This window comes from Trachurus trachurus, assembly GCF_905171665.1.
Source record: "Trachurus trachurus genome assembly, chromosome: 10".
Lineage (NCBI taxonomy): Eukaryota > Metazoa > Chordata > Actinopteri > Carangiformes > Carangidae > Trachurus > Trachurus trachurus.
Genome location: NC_139894.1, coordinates 20,940,083 through 20,964,729, shown reverse-complemented (window position 1 = coordinate 20,964,729; position 24,647 = coordinate 20,940,083). Strand labels below are relative to the sequence as shown.

Sequence of the window (24,647 nt, the reverse complement as noted above, 5' to 3'; positions counted from 1 at the left end):
AGCAACCTTGTCTATCAGAGACCATGCTTGAACCCATCGTTGTGGGTTAATACATCCTGTTGCTACTCATTACACATTCATACACATCAAACTGGCCTTTTGAAAGCATTTAACCTTTGCATAATCAAAGTGCCATTAATGTACAGTGCGCTATGTAGAAAGACAGTAAGACACATTTAACCAGGGGAAGTATTTTAGGCTTATTAAAGGGGCGGGGGGGTAAAAAAAAACAAAGGAAAAGAATTTAGCTCAACCCAACTCTGGGAGGTTAGAGGAGGCCGATAGCACAGAGGCAGACAAAGTGACTGTGTCTGGAGTCTGAACCTAGATCTACATCTAGAATCAGGCCATTTCCACCCATCTGGCTCTGGCTGCCCACCAGCTGAACCCACCCCCACCCCGAACACTCAGCTCCTGCAGGCTTTGGGTCGCGTATTTAGCCGGCAGTCTGACAACCAGAGGAATCTATTTCTACAGTATCAAACTGGGACTACAGTGCATGTTATGGTGGAGGAAATCAGGTGATGCACAGTGTGATGGTCCCACTCTGACCTCCTTTAAATGGTGTGTGTGTGTGTGTGTGTGTGTGTGTGTGTGTGTGTGTGTGTGTGTGTGTGTGTGTGTGTGTGTGTGTGTGTGTGTGTGTGTGTGTGTGTGTGTGTGTGTGTGTGTGTGTGTGTGTGTGTGTGTGTGTGTGTGTGTGTGAGATTCTGCCTTCCATTAGACAGTATTAGATGCTGAACCTCTGCTCTGTCCCAGGGGTGACAGCAGATTGAAGGAAGATTACCCAGACAGCATTGCAGTGTGGTGTGGTGTGCATACGGCCCAGTTTCTCTGATGCATGACTGATCTATAAATTCACTCTACACTACAGGGAACAAGTTTTTGGTGTATTTATGTTCCTCTGGACCACGAGCACCCTTTGACAAGGGCATCACTCTTCAATATTTCAGGTCAGACAACACACTCACAACAGGACAGAGACAAGTGCCTCAGATATGACACAGGCTCTCTCGTATGGTCACCTTCTCACAGCGTGAGACAGCAAAGCATGTAAAGACACAGATGTGTGCCAAAAGTGACACAAGTCACAGAGTCATATGAGTCTAGTGATGGAGCTGGAGCTGGTGACACACTTGTTATTCAGTGCCTCTGACTTCAAAAGTCACCACTGGGCATTGAACAACATTATGTCCCAGCCAGGTTCAGCGTCGTTACACACAGCTCCAAGTCAGGAGAACTGCCTCCAGCCTACCATCAACAAAACAATGGAGCTGGTTGTAGACTTTAGGAGGCAGTAGCAGCACCATGACCCCCTCACCATCAATGGGACTGCAGTGGGAAGGTCAAGCAGTGTCAAATACCTCGGCGTTACCATCTCCAAAGGATCTGACCTGGACAGACTCAGTCCAAGAAGGCCAGGCAGCGTCTTTACCATCTGAGGCAGCTGAGGAAGTTAGAGTCTCCAAACAGATCCTGAGGACCTTTTACAACGGTGCTGTGGAAAGTAGGGCTGCCATGATTAGTCGACTAGTCACGACTACATCGACTATTAAAATCGTCGACAACTAATTTAATAGTCGATGCGTTGTTTTTTTTTACTTTGTTTTTCTCTCAAAACTGCTGCTGGACCTTCCACACACGCACCCGCGGCCGCAGCCGCCCACCACATACACACACACACGCACTCACTCACTCACTCAAGGTGAGTACATAGGTGTTCTCTCTCTTTTCTCTCTCTACCTGTCTTGTCCCTCATCAAGCGGCACCGATGTAACTCCCCCCGCCCCTCCCCGCCCATCTCCCTCTCCCTCTCTCTCTTCTCTCTCTCGTCTGTCATTTTAAATGAGAAGTGATACTAGGAGCGGTACCGCCGGTCCATCGTTTTAAGTCACGGACTGAAAAACAGCCGTTCGTCATTTAAAAATAAAATCGCGGACTTTGAGACTCAGTGTTGGAGAATATTGGAACGTTACCGCGTCTGGTCACAGCGGTCCGCGTCACGTAATGACTGCTCATCTTAACGAGGAAGTCTTCTCTACGAAGGAGTAGCTATTAGGGCCAGCCCCCCCCAAAAAAAATCCAGCGCAAGGGAAAAAATAAGCAAAAAAAAAAAAATCCGGCACAAGAAAAAAAAAAGGTCAGGTAAAAAAAAAAAAAAAAATCCGGCACAAGAAAAAAAAAAGTCAGGCAAAAAAAAAAAAAATCAAGCACAAGAGAGAAAAAAAAAAAAAAACTGCAGAGGCTTGACCACGTACCACAACAAAGCGACAAGCGACTGTCGGCTCAATGACAGCAGCAGAGTGACAGACAGGCTGCCAAACTCTGCAGCGCCATAAAAGTGAACAATAAAGCCGATTAACTTTGACTCAATGCCGGAGTATGACAATGAAAACAAGAAAACTTAAGCGGTAGGCCTACTTCAGAATCGGCACACGAATCACTTCCGTGTCCAACCCCTGTTGCTAACGTACAGCAATCAGCAATGCATGTTCTTCATTGCTGTCCCCCATATCTACAGTATGGCTGCCCCCCCCCAAAAAACAAACACACACACAATCATTTATAAGTTACATAGAGACGTTATATGAGCTAACGTTTAGCGTGACTAAACGTGACTGGAGACACCTCCGTGACTAGACCACCGCGATCCAGGTCTCTGCCTCCTCCTGTAGTATTTACAAATACAAATAGGCTACTATACAGGATAGGCCTATCTCCTCTCCTCCTCTCCTGTAGTATTTGTAGTATTTACAAATACTACTACAAGAGCCTGTCTGTCACTCTGCTGCTGTCATGGAGCAGTCAGTCGCTTGTCGCTTTGTTGTGGTACGTGGTCAAGCCTGCAGTTTTTTGGGTTTTTTTGCCTGGATTTTTTTTTTTTCTTGTGCTGGATTTTTTTTTTTTTTGCCTGGCTTTTTTTTTCTTGTGCCGGATTTTTTTTTTTTTTGGCTGTTTTTTTTTTTTTTTGGCTGGCCCTAATACTCCTTCGTACTTCTCTCCCGGCGTAAATCTACGTCAATATTTTCCGGTAGCTTCTCATCACAGTCCACACCTTGCAGAGTTTGAGCTGCACCTCAGTTTCACTTGTTTTCATTTGACAGTTTCACACAGAACTTTCTGTTGAGTCTTTCCATGTTTCTCCTTCTGTGACAGTAAAAAGGGAACATTTAAATTTTTTCAGACAAGACGATTGTCTTATAAACTATTCGATTTTTTTTTAACAGAACGACTATTATTTACACTGAGCACAAGTTATATTTGAATGATAGGCCTACCAAAACTTTATTATTGTGAATAATTCCTTAGTTTCAGGTGTCTACCTCATTTTATTTAAATGTAGCTATGTTTAATGCCAGAGACAAATGAAGGAAAGAAAAACCTAAAAAACCTTTAAGTATTTATTTTGGTGTTGTTTAGGCCAGTGCCTTATCCTTATTTTACTCAGCTGTTTGCACTTTATGCTACAGTTAAAGCTGCATATTTCATTAAAAGTTTAATGAACTATCATCTTAATTGTCTTTATTTTTAGTTAGTATATACCTTAAACACTTCAATTTGAAAGCTAATGATGGTATATAAGAGCAGCTGCATGCTGGTGCGATAAGCTGTAGGCTATGTTTTACATTCAATTTACGTATGATCCGATTAGTCGACTAATCGAAAAAAATAGTCGGTGACTAGTCGACTATCAAAATAATCGTTTGTGGCAGCCCTAGTGGAAAGTGTCCTGGTTTGGTAGCAGCTGTGCCCAGGACATTATGTGTCTCCTGAGAGTGGTCAGGGCTGCAGAACACTGCAAGGGACTGGTCGTCATTCGTGGTGGTTAGGTTGAAGACAACTTTTTTCGGCTGGTTTCGGGCTGTGTTGGCTCTGGGCTTCAACGCCCCTGGTTCATTTTCAGGCCTGTAGAGAACTCTATAGGCTTGCAAAGACAGTAGCACATGGGGAGCATGGCTCTGACTTGGCTCCTACTCGCCAGTGGAAAAGCAAACTGGTTCTTCGGGGGCCTGCGAGTTGAAGCACTGATGAGCACCAGCACCGAACTAGCACCAGGTTCTTTTTAATGACTACTGGAAACGCTACTGTTGTGTTGTAGGACTGAATTTGCAGCATGTTTGTATCTGTTTGCAGTGTGCTGATCACTTAGGGCCACTGTATGTTTTTTTTCCTTCAGAAAAACTGATAAAAGTGTCTGTATGAGAGAATTCATACTGTGGCGACTGGATCGAGGCATGAAAAGGGGGCAGCACTTCACACCCCCCTCCCTTTATTCTCCTGTTGAAGAGCAGTGGCATATCTCCTTCAAATAGTGCATCGCTCCGTGCTCTGACCGATGGCCCATCTCATGCATTCTGAATAAGAGCCTATACAGTGAGTTAATGAGTGACCAGCGACAGGGAAACGACCAAGAGGAACGTAATGGCTGACATTGCAAAAGTAGGTCACAGGATATTTTCTACATTGTGTTTTCACCCATGCTGAATGCCATCCATCCACCTCCTCTTAATTCTCTACCATTTTTAAAGCCACCCCCCCACCCCCATCTTGCTCTCACTCTCTCTCTCCCTCTCACACCCATTTGTTGTTACCTAACTCTCCCTCTCTTTCTCTCTCCATGTCCCTCCATCTCTCAGAAAATCCCTTTAACAGAGTGAGGACCTTTTCCTCTCCTCCTCCAGGCATCTCTTTGGTGCAGTTAATGGGTAGTTGAGAAATGACTACTGGCAGTGGGGAGGAAGAGGGGAGGGCTGGCGTGGGCTTCTCTTTTGTCCATAAAATACTATGGATAGGAGACAGGCCAAATCACATCATGCCCCTTGAGAGAAGCGCTAGACACATTTTCATACCACAGGCATACTGAGATGTGCCCTATTGAATTTGGCTTGTGGGATATAAAATCTATGAATCTTGGTTTAAGAAGTCAAAATGTCTAAAACGATAGCTCATTCTGATGAGGGTTACCTTTAGAGGAGGCACTGTAGGCTGTGGTGTAGCTTCTCTAATGTGACAGGAACCTTTACAGAGACCTGGCCCACATATTTTTTTCTCTGTCCTCCCTCATCTCTCTTCTACTGCTTTTCTCTCCAGCTCTTCACAATAGACCAGTTTAGATGTTCCTCTCTTTGACAGCAATCAGTAGCCTTCCCCCTTTTCCTTTCCTTCTATTTCTCTCCCCTAACACTTCTCCCACTCTGTGCTACTAGAACTGGTTCTTTGCCTTCTCTACTCCTTGTCTGTCTCAAAGTGGATGTAATGGATAAATAATAACTACACATCTCACCTTTAACTGCTGCCTGTTTAGGGTAACAAGTCTCTGTAATCTTTCTCTAGGTCCTAATTGATTTCTTGAACATGAGGTTTAATAAGATCCAGGGGAATAGTCATTAAGGGTGGGTTAGACTGGGTGTTGCCTCTCCTTTAATGAGGCCTCTTATGAAACACAGAGAGTAAATTATACAAACCAAGGTAAGAGGATTCCTCTGTGCAAATGTGATTAAACAACATAGCAAGTGTTTGGAAAGAGGAATGTAGGAAAAGCGGGAAAGCTTGGGGTACAAAACACATTCATCTCCCTCAGCAATGACCATTTACACACGTGTAATAATTAAAAGGAATAGCCTACCTTCATAAATCGTGGGGGAATGAAGTATAGAACACAGTGAATAAATATGTTATGATATTAAATTCTAATAAAAAATTCTTACTCTAATTCTCTTTGTGCTATGATATTATTGTTATTATTCTATTATTATTTGCATGTTTTGGATCTAGATTTGGACCCAGATTATTTCTGTGACCATGGCAACAGATATAATGATTAGAAAGATGAAAGGAAGGTAATGGACAAAGAGAAAAAACAAAAAAGATTTGATACTAAAAAAGTTGAACATCTTACAGTACATAATGAGCGCTCCGAATTGGGACAGGCCTTGTTGCTTGTAACTCCAATTCTAATTTTCCAATAAAAAAACAAACAAACAAACAATAAAAATCCACCATTTTTTCCTGAGATGATGTCATCATCACCTCTGATGTCATAAAGAATTGAGATGTCATCGAGAGCTCTAATGGTCATCAAGAACTCTGATGTCACACTCTACTCTCTAATTATGGAACACACATATTATGATGTCATCAGCTGCCTGTCAAGCTGATGACATCATTAAATAGGCAAGACAGAAGCACAGATCAAAGCACATTGTAGCACACTGTTCCAAAACAGAGCACATTGTCGCACAACGCAGTATAACGTGGCATAACGTAACTATACTACACACACGCTAAATAATTTTGATATAATTATTTTAGCAAATTTCATAATGGCTCCACCACAAAACCCTCTGTCCAAGGCTGACTGGCAAAGAATTCAGTCTTCATTAAACCAGTTCAAGACCAAATCTCCCACCAGGCAGGAAATGGTCGAGAAAAATCTGCATCGGTTTGCCGTGGCTCAGGAGACACGTGAGAAAGCCCATCTTAGAGAGATGCTTGAAGAAAGAAAACTTCGAAACCAAGCAAAGGAAGAACATCTGGATTTGCTTGCTGCAGAAGAGAGAGAATTTAAGAAACAGGACTGGCAGCAAGCTGTTGACAAAGCCAACATTAAAAGGTTTCACCAGGACGGCTGTGTCAGACAATTAAACCAAGTCATCCTGCAGACACAAGTGCAAAAGGAAAATGAGGCACTGATGGAACTTATCAAAGACAAGGAGAGAATTGCTGCAGAGTTCAAAAGGCAGTCCGCGGAGGCAATGAAGTCCAAACTGACAGAAGCTTTGAGACAAGAGAAAGAGAAAGCCCATCAGAGACGCCTGAACACCAAGTCTGTGGTTGCTTACAACACTGAGGAAATCAAGGAGAAGCAACAACTGAGAGAGAAACAGAAGCAGCAAGAGAAGGAAGAGCGAGATGAACTCAGGCACCTTGATGAACTTGATGCTCAGGAGCAAAGAGATCTGGCTGCCCAAATTGAGGAGTCAAAGAAAAGCCACCTGAAATATCGACTGGAGGATATCGCCAGTAGAAACCTCCACAGACAAAAGGAGGCAGAGACACTCAACACCATGGAGAAAGAATGTACACATTTTGAGTCTGAAGATGAACAAAAGCGGCAGCAAAGAAAGATTGACCAAGCCGAAAAGTTCAGAAAGCGCCAGATACCGATACAAACTGCATCAGACAAGCTTGCAGTCACAATGAAGGAGAAACTTGCTGCAGCTCTGAGAGAAGAGGAAACATTTTCAAGTAAAATGGCTAAGGACAATACTGAAATGGAAAAGCAGAAGAGGGAGAAAGGAGAGAAAAATGCTGCTGCGCTCAAGTCTATTGCTGCTGACAGAGAGGCAAAGATCAAGAAGAAAAAGCTGAAGGAAGAGGAGGAACAAAAGAGCAACCAGGACTGGCTTCAGGCTCGGAGAAGGTCTTCCAGGTTGTTTGTAGAGAAAGAGAAAGAAGCAGCAGAGAAGATTCGCCAGGACTGCATTAAACATCAGAACTTCAATGCCTCCATGATCACTGAAAAACATGCCCGAGCTGAGCAGCTGAAGATACAGGACCATGAAGCCACACTGAAAGAAGCTAAACAAGTTGCTGAGATGGACGAGAAACTCCAGCAGTACTTCCAGAGTGAAGTTTGTGCGGCAGAACAGGATAACCGAAATGTTTCACTTCTTTTAGCTGCAAATACAGGAAAGCATGGAGTGCTTTTACATGGTGAGCAGCCCGGCCCTCGCTCCATGAACCCAGTGGGTCGTTTGCCTAGATTTACCACAGACAGAACCCGTCTTATCAAAAGGATGCTGGAGTACAGTGGCCCACACCTCACTTTGGAGGGAATGAAGCCGGGGTTCCTACCACCAATTGCTAGAACTGCGAGAATTAACTTGGCCACAAAGGACTTTCCTTGTGGAGGTGTGGAGAGATCCATCTCCAGTGCTAAACCTGTAGTACACTCACATAAGATGTATGGAGTACTTTTACCTGGAGAGAAGCCCGGCCCTCACTGCAAAATCACACTGGAGCCTTTGCCTAGATTGGCCACAGACCGAACCCGTCTTATCAAAATGATTCAGGAGTACAGTGACCCGCACCTCACAATGGAGGGAATGAAGCCGGGGTTCCTACCACCAATTGAACTGAATTCGCTCACTAAGGACTTTCTTGGCGGAGGTGTGGATAGATCTATCTCCAGTGCTAACCCTGTACACTCACATGAGATGTCCCCCACGCCAAGAACCCGCTTCCCACCCATTGTATAGTTTTTTTTAAATATATATATATATATTTATTTTTATATTATATTTATTTTCATTTTATTATATTTATTTTTATTTCATATTTATCTTTATATTATCTATTTTCATATTTTATTTATTTATTTTCTATGAGTTATTTTTATACAGTATTATATTTATTTTTTACATCATATTTATTTTTTATTTAAATTTGTATTTTTATATTAATTAATTTTTTTATATTATATTTATTTTTATATTTATATTTTTATATTAATTTATTTTTATATTATATATTTTTTTTACCTCTCCGGGAACCATCACCTTAGCGTGGTGGAGAGGTTTGCGTGTCCCTGTGAACCTGAGGGCTATGTTGTCTGGAGCAATATGATCCTAGGGTCTCCCGTAGCAAATTGGTCTCAGGGGAGGGGCCAGACCAAGAATGGTTCAAGAAGACCCCACGAATGCATCAAAGTGAGGAGTGGTCACCCTGTCCGAAAGGAAGACTGGGGCTGGAGCCAGACTTGTCAGTGAGCACACACACTGAATACACTGAAAATATGAGGACAAAAAAAAAAATCACAATTCAGTTCTAGCTCTATTATTATTAAACTTTGTATTATGTGCCTTTTTCTTTTTTATATAACTGCAAAACAAAATACGATTACAAATAATATTATGAAGGATCAATGGAATAGCTCTTGTTCATCTTGTTGTTCACAGAGACATTTTAACACAATAAGCAAAGTGCAGGTGTAAATAATAAATGACCAATTCCCTTTGGCTTCTGTTTCAGGGCTGTGTTATTGTGTATGCTGGCTCACTGGGACAGCTGAAATAAAATGGAGCCATTGTTAATGTTATTAGTAACACCTGTGCTGCCATTACAACTTGAATTGTCTCACGGCTCATTCTGACAGAGTTATGGTTATAGTGTAGAGGGAAAGCATGAGAGGAAAGCAACCACAACTACTCTTCCTCCATCCTGTCATGTAACAAGGCTGTAATGGCCATGATAGGGATCATTTATAGACAATGACATGTGAATGACGCGGTGCCGTTATCTACGCAGCATGTAGGCTACCTAATGGTTCTGTATCACTATCAATAGTGAAAACTGGGATGGTGTGGATCAGATGTGGGCCAACATTAAAATGTGAGTGCCCTCGTGCTGTTGTGGCATTTCTCTGAACAATCTTTTCATTTCTAAAAATAGATTAAAGACGTCTCGCTCTCTTTGTAATTTCTCTTCATTCTAGTGCTCAAACTGCAAATGGCCGACACATCCAAAAGATTCTAAAATGATCCTCCTTTATATAGAGAAGCAAATTACGATCCTCCTATTTTTTTTCTTTCTCTCTGATGCAAATAGAATGACTATTTCAATTGTTCTGCCTGACACATTTACTGACGGGGACCAAATCTCTAAATCTTTTTTTTTCCTTAATTCAAAAAAGCCTGTTCACGAAGAAGAGAAAGGGGAGAATTTGGGAGGAGTGAGCAGGGAGTGAGAAATGATGTGTGCAAGCGAGAGAGACAGAGAGATAGAAGCAGAGCGGGAGGAGAAGAGAAGCATTATATTCAATAATTTGATCCTATGTGGGTATTCTAAGCTTGGATGAGCCCTTTTCCTGTCATTGTGTGGGAGAATCTAAAGGAGTATCTGATGAATGAAGGCCTCAGCAGCAGCAGGTACATTAAAAGAACATAGTCTATATTAAATACTCACTTTATTGTCTCCCTCCTCACTCATAATCATCTTGTGGAAGATAAGACTTTATTTATACCTGGATATTTGCTCATGGAAGGAATGATAATGGTTAGGGAGTTATGTGCGACAGATGGAGTATTGGCATTCTTATTGTGCACCATAAAACCCTCCCACATCCTTCGCAGGAACCTGGATGACTATCCAGAGGAGGGAGCAAAAGATTGAATCTTTTATTATCGTCAAATTGTTGCACAAGTGATCACTCAGCCTGAATTAAAGAGCAAGCAATCTGAAGGTGGTAGATATGCAAAATCACACTTCGAAGTGGACTTTCCCACTAAGGCGGATAGTGGTGTGAAATAAAGACACACGGGACACGCCTCTGGCTCTTCTTAGTGTAGTTTTTCACCCAGCTTCAGGTTTGCTATCCAGTCTTTCTTTCTATGGCTTACTCTGTATTTATTCCATTTCCTAACATGCCAACTGTTTGAGTGGTAGCAGAGCAGAAACAGACTATAAACCTATGAAGGAGGGGCAGCTGGACACCAACAGCCTCTACTGGAGCTAACACCTACATACTGTGCCATTGTTGCAATATTGTTTACTGCCATACCAACTTTGATACAGGAAGTTGATCATTTTTCATTTCAATATCTGGCAATGAAGGAGGTAAGTGTATTTAGTGTAATGTGCCAGGAACAAGGATACACTTCCTCATAGCGTTTCCTGCTTTACCAGTAGTACAATTAATATTCAGTCCAGCTTGTCAAAACGACGAGGAGAACAAGTTTCTCCAGTAGCCAGTCTGCTGCAAACACAGCTGATAAGAGACGAATGGAGTTTCAACTTCCTAACATCTAATAACCCATCAATCCATGGATACCATACATATCCATTGAAAGGTTCACCAGTTGTACAGTATGTGCTGATGAAATGAGATCACAGCCTGTATGGGTTTTATTGGTGTTTTCATGTGTTCCAGTTGTGTTTGACTTTCTTTCCTCTCTTGTTTCGTGTTGTGTGTCATTTAAAAGCCATTAATTCTCCATACCTTCCATCAGCAGTTTCTATTTTCTCCACATTACACATTATGGCTTCCTCCTTTTCATTGACTTCCCCATTCTGTTCTGTTATTCATTTTCGCCCATTAGATTTTAACCTTCTGCCCCCTTTCTGTTTTTACATTTTATCATTTTGAAAATTATGGTTATGGTAATAATTTTGTCTTTTAAGGCAAATGAATAAAACTCTAATGTGAGAGCAGGGAGGTGTCATTACCATAACCATAACTGTGTAAAAGCATAGAAAAAGAGCAAATACACTTACAACGAAAAGGGAACTGATAGACAAAAGATCCACAAGGCCCAACATCTGCTAGCACGATATTATCATGTGTTCTGAAAACACCACTATATGATAATAATAATAAGGATTTATCCTTTCATCCTTTTTGACAGATGACAGAAGAGATGGACAGGAAACATGGAGGATCTTATGCAACAAAGCCAGAATCAAACTGGAGACACTGAGATTACTTGGGGGTTTTGATGATTCAGCAACAGGGATGTCCCTATGGGGGATTACAACCAACATTTAGGCAACCCCCATTTAGGTTTAACTTTGAAATGAAGTGGTTTAGATAATCCCCAAAAAAGTGTTGCTATAGTTCTCAGATCTCAGCAGGCCAGGGCTACATAAAGAAGACACAGGTCATAATAAACTGAAATTTTGCTTTGAGGGGAATCTGAGGTCTGTGCTGTATGTTGATGTGTGAGATAGCAGCGCAGTGGCTCTGTGTGTCTACCACAATAACAAAAGATGGGCACAGCTCCTGTCCGTTTACAGTGTAAACAGCACTGAAACGGCCTCCTTCCACTGTTCTCAGAGGGGGATGGGGACCTGGCAGCTCTGACAACAGAAACACACACACACACACACACACACACACACACACACACACACACACACACACACACACACACACACACACACACACACACACAAACGGCACTAACCAACGTTACAAACATAATCATCTCCCATGGAGCGATTATGATCGGTTTCCCACTTTCTGTTAAAACCCTTGTGGAATGTAAAAGCAGAAATATCACCAAAATGTATTTCCATAAAACACATGCAGTCCCTCTTTATAAAGCCATGGGCTCTTAAAAACACACATCCTTGTTTATGAGCAGAGTAACAGCCCTCAGTTCTGCAATCTCAGTGCGTATCAGCTGCAGAAATAAATATGAGTGGTGGCTTTCTCTGAGCCTATAAATAGAAAAGGACCCTGGGTAGAGCTGGTGCAGGAAGACCTGTGCACCTGGACGGTGTGCTGCCTCTCTCTCTCACACACACACACACACACACACACACACACACACACACACACACACACACACACACACACACACTTGGGAAAAAGCCAAGAATAATGTGCTAATGAAATATTGCTACACATTCATTTACAATTACATGAACATTTGTTTTTTTTACATACTTTCCACCCTGCTGACCTTTGACCCCTCACATTGGCTATTCCCATCATGCTATTGTTTACTCTCCCAGACCCAATCAGCCATCCCAGGACCGTCTCCCACGGCGACCAGTGCTCTGTGCAAACTGGACCTGTTTCAAGTGTGTGCTCAGACACGCCCACACACACTGGGCAAACATTGTGAGCCCAACTGAGAATCTAGGCATCCGCCACCGACAAGAAGGATGTTAATGGCTCCTTGTAAGAGTTTTTATATATGTTTTATAGATCAACATTTTTCATTGTAGTTGTTGTTTTCCTATTGTTTTTAATTAATTTGTTTGTTCTTTACTTTTCCCTGCCTAGTTCTGCTTAGCTCATTTGTTCACATTGATGCATTTTCTAAAACATCTTTCTGTCCTTCATTCCTTTTGCATTTCGTCTCTGCACCAATCAAGTGCGACATATCAGTATTAGCCCCTTTAATAACCTAACCTGCCTGTGAGGCGAGCACTGATACTCCTCACCTGCTCTTATTTTCAATAGCGTTTTTCCTTCTCCTTCCTCCCTCGCTATCTCACCTCCTCATGCTCTGTATCTGTCTCTCTCTCTTTCTGTGTTCTAGCACCTCCTGCTTCACCTCCCGCTGACAGACAGGCTATGCAGACGCTTCAAACATGCTCCTTTTCAAAGAGATCCTTGGAAGAGAGCGCCAGAGAAACCCTGAATAAGTCATCAAATCAGCGGCGTGTTTCTTTTTTACCTTCTATCTCCTGGCCTGTGAGCTTCTGTTGTCTTTCCACTCAGACAAATATTTTCATCCCTCTTATAGCTTTTCTCTTTCTCCGTGTCTGCCAGACCTGTCTCCCCTCAGCTCTCCCACATCTAACTTTTATTCTGTTTACTTTTTTTTGTCTCTCTCTGTTTATTGTCATTGTCTTACTCCCCACTCCTCTTCCTCTGGCTATCCATCCAATATATCTGTAATAATTGCTTTTATTCCTTTTTTTTGTCTCACACGTTTCCTCTTCTCACCTAGGGATCTCACAACAGGACTCTCTAATCACTTCACGGCTCAAATGGGATTTCCAATGCAATTCTCTCTCCTTCCATTTCATTTTCAGCCTGAGCGGGGCGAGCACCTGTCTCACCTTACTCTGGGATGACAGCTGTTTGATGCAAAGTGCTGGTTGCATATTTATATGTATATTGTGCATACAGCCCCTGGATCAGTAGCTCAGGGCTGCAGTCAAAAAAGACAGGTTAGTTGTTGAAGGTGTTGCTCCTGAGTCCTACTCTCTCCTGTCCCATCTACTCTAAAAGAAGTTGTTCCCATAGTAACTCTGCCAGGACTGTTAATTGACTGCCAAAATGTGTGATGCTCTGTGATGCGAAAAAAAAATAAAATCCCACAAATAAATGTATATCATCGTCTAACTGGGTAGATAATCACATCGCACAGACGCCTCTGGAGATGAGAGTAAGAGCTATCCAATCAAAATGTTAATGATATGAACTATAATGAAACTGGAGAGCCTGCAGGACAGGGAAAGGCTGGCGTGAACGTGTCAGAAGTTAAAATGTGCCGAGGGTTTTAATTGAGAATGTGCATAATAGAGAGATGGTTTAAAAAAAGAAATATAATCCAATTAAACATGGTAGCAACATAACCTACCCACACATGGATACCAATGACGCACATCTCCAATGTACAAATCTATCACTGTGGGATTGTTTAAGAGGCAGAGCAGCAGTGTGCATGCATGTGACTGTGAGTGCCTCCTGTTGCTGGAAGACACCGTGTGCATGTTCTCAGATTATCCACCGTGATGACTGAAACCTTGAAACACACACTTATTTAAAATGGGAGTGAAGCCGAGACACTTCACGACATGAAGACGACGTATGACTCTGTTCAACATGGACTGGTTTAATAAATAAATAAAATAAAAAATTGAGGTTTAACCCTGAGATCTGGATAATCCAAACCAGTGTGATGCACACATGCATCAGAGTATGATGAGAACGAAAATGATGTGAATCACCAACCAGTCGAACTCCACTGTGAGATTCTTGGAGGATGTGTCGGGCATTGCTCTCCACAGCCGTCATCAAACATCAAATGAGGGAAAATATTATAGGTGCAGTGCAGATCCCCCCGTATGAGATCCAGACACAGTCCCAATAGCACTGAAGACACATATACATAAGAATCTGAATCTGGTTTATGCTCAAATAGGTTTTTAACCAACTTGCTGTGGTGTTTTGGTGGGTGACAACATAGTAAGTGGAAAAGAAGTATGAGAAAAGATGAATCAAGCAAGTAGTTTAAATTAAAATAGAACACTTTACCAATGAAGTTGGCTGAGGATCACTAGCAGATGTATTAAAGGGGAATTCCCTTAATTTTACACATGAAGTTCAGTTTACCCAAAGTGAGATGTTTTAGCCAGTCAGTGAAAATTACTGTATCATGTATAATTTGGCTCTATGACTATGGGGATTCCCAAGCCCCCCCCCCCCCCCCCCCAAAAAAAGGGGGTGGGGTGGGGGGTGGGGGTGAAAGGCAGTTTATTTCTAATGAAAAGAGACATCTCTGCATTTTCAGCTATGAGCCTGTTTCTGTTTTTATCTAGCCTACATTATGTGACACTAAACTGAACAGCCTTTCCCTTTCCACACTAGTGCATGGTGCTGGGAGGCTTTTGGGCCAGAGTGGGAAGCTGCACTTAGTTAACCCCCCCATACTGAAGTGGTATGTTTTTTTTAAGAAGTTGGGGTCTACATTACACCACTGGTGCTCAGTGATGCTGATGCTTGCACCTCTGGCTCCATGCACTGTGAGCTCTTCCAAATCTTCCTGCTCGTCTGCCTCCTCCTCTCTAGTCTCCTTTTTCTTCATCTCATTGGCCTCCGTAATGTTTGAGGTGATGTTTGAGAGAGAGAAAAATCTTTATACCTAAAACAGTTTAAAAATTGGTTATAGGCTATAGGCTAGAAGTAAAATATTAAAAATCTTTACGCTGCTCAAAATGATAACTACTTTTGTTTTCTTCAAACTCTCTCTCCGTCTCATAAACACACACACACAATTGACCTAAGATATAATTTAGCTGCAGTGCAGTAGAACATAGTGTTCTCTGCCAGTGAGGCATCTCTCTACGACCGTAGGTAAGTTGCCCTTCATTGTTTTGTGAAGCCATCATCCATGTGTGTTTCTTTGATCAAAAGTCCCTGAAGCGCAGTAGGAATCATGTCTGATGCCAAAGATTAACTAAAAACCAAAGTCCCCCATATGGGAGACTTGAAAACATGCAGAACAATCACAGAGCCACCACTGCACTAATTATAATAGTCATATGTCAAATTAAATAGCAGAAGCTGGCCTACAGGTAAAAACCATGTTTTTATGACCCAAACACAGCCCGAACACTGCTCAAATAAACAAACATCAAACTTCATGAAGCACCTCTGTGTGGACCCAGTCGCCACATTTCAGGCTCGTATACATTATGCAAAACACATCAGCTACCACTCATATTAAAGAGCCGGCTACAAAGATCGGAACGATACATACCGTTTAGCATCTGAGACTACACAGAAGCACGGCAGAGAGAGAAGCCAAAAACAAGCAAAGTCGAGCAACACAGACACCGCTTGGCCAAAACATGGTTGTAAATTTCCTCTTACCTTTGCTGTTTTGCCGTGAAAAGATTGTTTTATGGGTAAATCCCATAGACTGTATAGGTAAATCCAATCCACAATATTGAACTTTGACCGGTGTTACATCTAAATCGGTCCGGACGGGCTTTAGCGCCGCACACAACAGCTAGAGCACTGGAAAAGAGAGTAACGACACGCATTGGTTCAATGGAAGCGCCTCCTGATGGCGGAATATGGGTACTGCAAAAGAGCCCAAGAACTGACATCTCTGCAAGTGCAAGTGTGGTATTTTCAATAATTTAAGGACATTTATAGATCACCCACGTTAATAGCATCATTGAGGACCCTTAAACATTAACACATAGGCGAGTAAAAAACAAAACAAAAACAAAAAAAACAGTTGTCTATGTTTCAATCTACATTTTGTAATAAACAAATTATGCTGCAGAGAGCAGGCGTAACTGCACCCAAATAAGCTGCTCTCAGTGCAGATTTACGCAGAGGGACACAGAGGGCCTAGAAAGTAGTTGCTATTAGATTCTTTTTCAGTTAGTTTATGCAAATTATGTGAAAATAAAGATTAAACACTGGTTTATCGTGGCAAGTGGTTCCAAGCTGTGCCAAAAATGGACATTTTGGAAAGCTCGCCTGAATATTTTGTAGTAATGTTGTAGGCTACTGCTTCACTTTATCAGAATCAACCACAGCAGAGATAATGTTCATACATTGTACAATCATTTGATAGAGGTTTTGAGCTTTAGTATCATTCTAAAGGACACTCATCCAATATGATTTTTTTTTTAGGCGAACGTTAAATTTATTTAATTTTTACTGTGTGTCATTTTTTACTCTTCACCAACACTGAAATGTACACATCTCAGCAATTTCTCATTTTTTTCCCTTTACTATGACACTATTCAAAGACCTTGTGGTTGCAGAGATATAGCCTACTCATTTTATTATGGGTATGCAATTTTCGAGAAAAGGCCTACAAAATAAGCTTGGTTTTTAACACGTTAAAAGATAAGTGACTGTGTACACGTTGTTCCAATCCTGGTGGAGTCTTCTAACTGGATGTTTGAGCTGCACCTGAACATCCTCTATAGACGGGAGTAGGCCTAAGTGAAACGTCCAAAATATCCAGCTATTTTACGTTTGCCTGCCTCTGCATCATTTCCACTTTTCTGATCCAAAACACCCTTGTTAACAGGCAGCTGGAGGGTGTGAATGAAGCATGGCAGCATGGGCGTCCAGCCTCACTCATGGCCTTAATCATGAACAGAGCATTTCAGAAAGCCCTGCATTTGAAGCACACCATCAAACAGACCTGCTGTGACACGACTTGTGCAAACCCAAAATCTGATGATAGGCCATTGGGCTGACCCTGCTGTTCTGATTAGCAGTGGCGAAGCTGAAGGCTGAAATGTTCTGCAACAGGCTGGTGATGAGCTTTTTCACAAAGTCATGCAGCTTTGCTAGTAGGCTACAGTTTCTGTGACACAGTGACAGATGGGAATCAAATACCACTGCTCCACTAAGGTGGAGGGTTAGTAAAAAGTAATCATGTATTTTCTACTACTGATAGTGGTGGTTGATTACTGGGCAGTAATTGGTTGATGCAGTTTCCTGCTGTTAGCATTAGCGAACTCCTTGAGCTCTCTGCTGTGTTGGTTCTTTAGATGTTTTTACCAAATTGCAGGGACCTGTTGTCCATGCTCTTGACAATTTAGTAGGGCCTAGTTTACAGTTTTCGTCATTACATCATCCCACAATATCTTCCACTGCTCCTCACCTACCTACGTGCTAAATGGATGGGGTTAACACCACATTGCCATAAAGTGGCCTATTGCATTGGGGTTTTACAATTATGATTGCATATCAGAGCACTCCTGGTGCGTCCCTACAGAGTATTAATTAATTCTGTGTAAAAAGGTGTTAAGAATGAAACTAGAGAACTTCCGCAATAATGTGTTTTTGATTTAATAGACTAAATTAACAAATTTAAATTTGAACATTTTAATGTCTACTGTTTTATGACAATTGGGCACCTCACTGATTAAGATCATGATCATGATATGACCTAGAGCTCCTGGACAACTCCTAAATAGAAAACCTGAGATGAGTTTTATTTTGTCACCATACTGAATTTAGTCTCTCAGAATAGTTAAGTAAACAAAAAACTTTTTTTTCTCAACCTACAAAAAATAGTAAAAAGTCCCCACAGTACAACCACCACCACACTCCTTGCGGTGTTGGAGTTTTGTTATGTCTGTGAGCGCTACTGAAGTGCCTGCCGAAAAGGAAACCACGGTTGTTTTAATAAAACATGAGTAAACAGCAAAGAAACGGCATAATCTTCTCAGGTAGCACTGCAGCTTTAAAGCACGCGCACTGGGAGAGGTTGGGGATCAGAGGAAAGAGAGGCAGGGATGTTAATCTCTCAAAAACACACCTGCATGCAGGAATACACCTTTGCATTACAGACAAACATTGCCTGCTTTTTTCCTTATCTTCCCTCTCTCCTTGACAGTCCAAGTTGCTGCCTATCTGCTCCACTCCTCGTCACTTCCCCCCACACGACAGTCACAGCAACACCCCCACAGATTTTCCTTAGTTTTCTTTACCCACTGATGAATTTTTATTATGGATTATGTATTTGTATACATACACACACACACTGTCTGTAATCACTCAGCAGTAAGACTGGCTCTGTGTTACCCTGGGAAGCTTCGCCTCTTACAGCAGACCACGTCTCTCGTTAACAAGGACCCTCCTCAATTAGTCTCCATCGAGACACTTGCTAAAATAGTCACAGAGCCCTCCCCCCTCCCCACCTTCATCCATCCACCTTTATTATTTAGAACCATGGGGATCTGTGTTGCCATGGATTCTGTTGTCATGGCTACAAACAACTACGCACATGAACAGGAAGTGGAGAAGGATAGAGGAGGAGGGAGGGCTGGGGTGATAGGCTATGGGGTTCTTGGAGGAAGCTTAACCTCCTGCACGGTGGAGATCCAGCTACGATAAGTCTCAGGGTGTCAGGGTGACGGGGTGAGGAGGGGTGAGCACCGAGAGGGGGTCCACCATTTAGTTCAATGACAGATGAAGGTCGGGGTAAAACCCTCAGATGGGGCATGAGATACTGCAGTGGATTTGTGGCATTCCAGATGTGTTGTTTTCGTCCCTGCGTCTCTGTCATCTCATGGGGGAAATTCAGGGAATTTTCTGGTTTCACCTTGACTGCATAACAACAGGACTTTCCCCGGTCGTACTTCAACAGCATCTTCCTTCTGTATGAGTTCAGAGCAGCACAAGAAGAACTGAAATGCAGAAAACACTGTGCATCTACAACCAGATCAAACACTGTGATTCCTTCTCTGCCTAAAAAGCCTTTAAGGACATGGGGTGATTTACATAGGGCAGATGGGAGTGGAGTTTTATCAGTGTTGATGGACAGCTGACTGTTTACTGTGCTCACCCAGAAATGAAGTTTGCAGCATGTCCTTGGTTTTGTAACTGCAGTGACACTCCAAGGCTCACATGGGAATCTTTGTTCTCAGTGATGTAAAACAGGTCAAAAAGGCTCAAAATATAAGCACCCACATAATGGCACATGTGGTTAAAGAAAACAAATGTGTCACTTCCTGTGGTGCAACAGTTTGACTGAAGGTGATTTAAGGACGAGGTGCAGAAAATGCAATAGATGCCCCGATCAAGAGGAAGTGCCTTTGATAGTAGTTCCTTCATGGCACCGCCCTAATGAGGGAGCTCTTCACTGAGCTGTTGGATCAATAGTGGATCGACCATCCTCATCTGATCTTTGAAGCTCTGAATCATCTCAAATATGGGACAAAAAAAGGAAAAAGAAAAAAGATCTTTAGGAAAGATTATAAGTCATGACACATCCAATTGAAAGTAATACAAGTAACTCACAGGGTGACTTTTTACTCAATTAAAATCATTACTTTAAACAATAAAAATATGATTGAGCACTGAATGTGAATGTATTCATCTGAATATCATCATCCAATTTCAAGGTACACCACCCATTTCAACAGGAGGCTTTTCATAATGTTGTATGTAGCACCACCTTGTGGTTTGACTAGGAAAGTTATACTATACAACTCACACTGTATGAGTGTTTAGCCAGTTCCTTCTTTCCTCTTGTTTGCCTCCCTCTTTTCCCGTCATCCCATCATGTCTTTCTCCTGCAGCAATGAAAAATAAACATGAGACCCTCTCCAATATGATACAGGCTAAACCTGCACCTTCTTTGATTTGTCTTCTTTCATAGCAGCATATTACTGAGCACTTTTCAAAGGTGAGATAAATGCAACGTGGAGCGGATTCCACTGAATGAAGCCAGTTTTAAGTGCAAGCACTGTGCTGTTAACACATCCTATGGTGTTGATGTATAGAGTGCATTAAAAGTGAGAAGGAAAATCAATAACCCCGCTGAAGTAACAGGCCTACGTGAGAAGTACGCAAGACCAACATTAATCCTAATAAGCTCTATATTATTTCTTTAAATGTTTCACATTCGTATTAGATCATGTGTGGCTGAGTTCACTGTACAAATCTTGTGTACAGATTATGGGATTCATTGTGAGTGTTTCACACTTTGTGCTCATAGCCCCCGTCTATTTCTGTGGTTGCAGTTATGTGTGACTGTCTTTAGGAATGCGCCCGACTATATTACACCCTGCTCCCTCCCTCAGAAGCTGTGCTAAAGTAACAGCTGATGTCATGTCAGTCCTGCTTAAAGACATACACACTCTCACACACACACAGTCCCTGTTGGCTACGCCCACACTACAACCTGTCTACCATTAGACAGTAGCGTCAAGGGTGCAGTAGAGAGCCAGTCAAAGGGGGGGGAGGGCTCCTACACCTTCCTCTCCCCACGACACATCAGCACTTGGCTCAAGGAGGCTCCATACCAAACCCACAATCCCAGCCTCGATTTTCAGTCACAGCAGACCGAGGGGTGGGCAGTTACTGTATCTAAGGCTCTCAGCACACCCATGTGCTTGGCTGAATCATGGAGCTGCACTGTCTTCCTTCTGAGACCCCCAGCTCCTGCTCCACGGACCCCCCGTACGACAACTGCCCACCTTTTACCCAGCGAGGGAGGGCCAGGGAAAAGGAAATGGAGAGTAAGGTTGTGTGCCCGGCAGTAACCAGACTCCCAGGCCCCTGCAGCCCTCAGCCCGGTCTGGCCCCAGCTGTGGCTGAGGTTCCCACACTAGTCGGTGGGGGAAGAGGGCCTGGCGCCTGGCCAGATCACAGCTACTGCAGCTGGGGAGGAGGCCTGGGGAGACAGGGCTGGGAAGCAGAGCTGGGTCCAGGCATAAACACAGCAAGAGGAGGAGAGAGAGGAGGAGAACAGGGAGGTAGCAGGGGAGTTGAGGACAGAGCTCATCTGAACCAGAGCCCAAATCCATCACAGAGTGAGCAGCACAGGAGCGCTCTGTCTCTGTACGATAACATCCCTGAGGTTGCCACCCCCGACAGCCTCCAGGAGGTCTTTCAAACAGTAACAGGTTTCCAGGAGCACCTGCAGGAGGAGATGTATCAGGCATGGGCCCCACAACAGGTCCAGGGACTGATGGAGGGTGATGGAGTGAGTGAAGAGAGGAGCCCGTGGTCCTCCTGTGAGATCATCCTCGCCGAAAGCCGTTCCAGTAACCAGGACCAGAATTCAGACCAAGACAAGAAGCATGAACAGGAACCAGAGCTGGACTCAGGATCCTGTGGATTTACGCAGGCGGACCGGGTGCTACATCCCCAATTCCCTATGTCACCTCACAACCTCACAGAAAGTTCCCCTCAGCTGTGTCCAACTGAATCTCTGACCATGTGGCCGCCCGCTGAAGCCCAGCACCCAGAGCAGCCGTCCTGGTCCCCCAGGGTGCCCCCTCCCGTGCCCCTGGCCGACCCCTCTGCCAGCGCCCTGCGCAGCCTCCTCACCGGCCTCCAGCAGCAGATCATGCGTCAAAGGGAGGAGTATGAAGAGCGGATAATCAGGTAATGTTCATTTCAGTTTGTTTTTGCATTTGCATTTCAAAGTACACAATGCACATAATCACTTTAGATTAGACACACTGTGTAAAAGACAAATGAAATGTGCTAAATGTATTGTGCTTTAGCTCCTGGCTTTAGTATTACATTTTCAGTTCACTCACTTGACTACGAGAAATTTACAGCCTATGGTGTGTTTCCACTTTCCAGTGTAGGGTAACACAATGTTCCCAGGCCCAGAAAGTGTGTGTCTCTGCTCAGTGCTGCTCTGGTCACTCAAATGACCCTCAGCTTCACCCTATATCCTGTTTAGTTCAGAGAGCAACAGCTGATTACAGTTTCCCATGACCTCCCATGACAGAGGTAGTTATTAGTTCAGACTACTCCATTGAGGCATATTTTTTGTTTGTGTATCTGTTTCTAATTTATCCATGAGAGAATGTTGGTTTTCTTGTATCTATATTCTCTCTTTGAAAAAATCTTATTCTCTATGTCACTACTTTTCAGATTAACAGAGGCGCCTCTTTATTTAGATACCTTTTTTTCTTCTTGAAATTATTACATCTCATTATGACGGTTTACACCTGATGCTTCTTTGTCATGTAATAATCAAGTTGTTCTGATTCTTGATATGTGCATTATGTGATTTATGCATATGTGATGATGTGACTTTGTGTTTATAATTATATGAATTGTACCGTGCTGGTTGTGCAGCTTGGCTGCTCTTGGATATGATTTTCCAATATTTTCTTAGAATTTTTCCTTTTTTTCACCAGTTCTGTATACTTACACTGATGTCATCACATGAGACCAGGTGCACCGTTTAGCAGTTTCATGTCTGATGAAGGGCCTGGGCCCAAAACGTAACACGTGGTGACACTCACATTAAAACATTCGGGAGCTGAATCTAGTGTGTGGACTCTATTTCTCTATTTTTTAAAAATTGATCCACACATTAGTGGGACGTGGGATAGTGGGACGAATAAAGGATCATATTATCTTATTGGGGATGGGGGTTGTTGTTATAAGTTGGTGAACAGCCAGTCTGTGTGGTTGACCTATAGAAACAGCTCAAGGCATTGGAAAGTGAGCTAATTTAAGGGGCCATGCTGCTGACCTAGACACAACACATACCTCATTTATTACTGATATAGATAGAGCAAGTCTCTGTGCAAGGTCAGGCATTGGTAGTGGTTGGCAAGAACAAGAGGGAAATTACAATCCTTTCTTCATAGTTAGATAGATTTAACTCCTGAATTTCACCCAAACCTCAAAGTCACCTGTTCTTTTTAATAATAACTTAAGAGACTAAATTAAAAATCAGTGAAACAACTAACATCTCCTCTACCTCATCTTTCTGCCTTTCTTCATTGCGTCCCTCAACATCAAGCCTGGAGCAGAGAAATGAAGAGCTTCAGGTGGAGGTGGTGCGGTTGAAAACAAACCTCGCACAGCAGCGGCACTGGTACCAAGCTATCCAATCTAAGATCGTGGAGTCTGAAAGGGCCCGGGCTGCTGCAGAGCTACGCAACGCAACGCTGCAGAGAGAGATGGATCAGTACTTTGACACCTTTGGAGAACTCAACAATGAGGTCAAGAAGACAGAGCATATTGTGAAGAGCTTTTGAAGATGAGCATGTTTGGTGTGTAAAGACATGAATGTGTGGTAATGAAGGAATTGCACAGCGCCTTGTAAAGTAGTTTGTCTCTCTTTGGGAGGGATTTAAGTGATGTACAGCTATAAACAAATCACTGATGTCCACTTTATTAGTTGCGTAAGGGCAAAAGATGCTGGCCAAGTGATAATATTGTGGTCATTGCAATCACACAGGACATCTCTGAAAATAAAAGGAGAAACAAACTGAACAAATGTGAGATGTACAGTGTATACAACAGAGCTTTTTTTTTTTTTTTTTTAAACATGGTAAACACACGAGATGCTCTGAACACTAATGCTCAGTCTTTATCTGATAAGATGGGAGTGAATTGGCCACTCCTCAGGTCATTTAAGGCATGACTGAAAGAATAAGGTCATGTCATAAAAGGAAAATATAGTGTACAACATGGTGCGAAAGTCCTCAGTGACTCCATAGTGTCGTATTTCTGCATGTCCATCACACTGTGCAATCAGTTCAGCGAAAAGCAGCTCCACAGTCCATTTCCAAGGTTCATCTTTTAGTTTCAATCTTAACGGTTGCAGTTGTCCGGATTTGTATTCGGGACTCCACAGTCACATCCTCATTTTAAACCACATGTCTGTTTGCTCTTTGTTGCTGGGCCAACTTCCTCCACAGATGTCGCCTTTACGGACGGGGTGACTGCTGTCTTTAAGGACAATTCAAAGGAGATAACAAAGGACAGTGACGTACAGTACATTTTGGTAACACATACACACATATAGGCTTACATGGCAAAAAAAAAGACATCTCTCAAATAGGCTTTCAGAACCTAGAACATCAAGGTCCTGTAAGTAAAAGAACTGACCTGAATGGATTTCTCTTTTTAACAAGTACTACAGTATCTTTTAGGCATCTGC

The 24,647-nt window shown here is 42.7% G+C and overlaps 1 protein-coding gene across 1 annotated transcript; it reads left to right on the top strand.

The window, feature by feature from the left end:
* Positions 1-20,936: 20,936 nt before the first annotated feature.
* LOC310992750 (uncharacterized protein) lies at positions 20,937-23,777 on the top strand. Its single transcript, XM_083980908.1, has 2 exons — positions 20,937-22,117; positions 23,502-23,777. Exons 1-2 carry the CDS (start codon positions 21,132-21,134, stop codon positions 23,737-23,739), a joined length of 1,224 nt encoding a protein of 407 aa, XP_083837034.1. The 5' UTR covers positions 20,937-21,131; the 3' UTR covers positions 23,740-23,777.
* Positions 23,778-24,647: the final 870 nt, after the last annotated feature.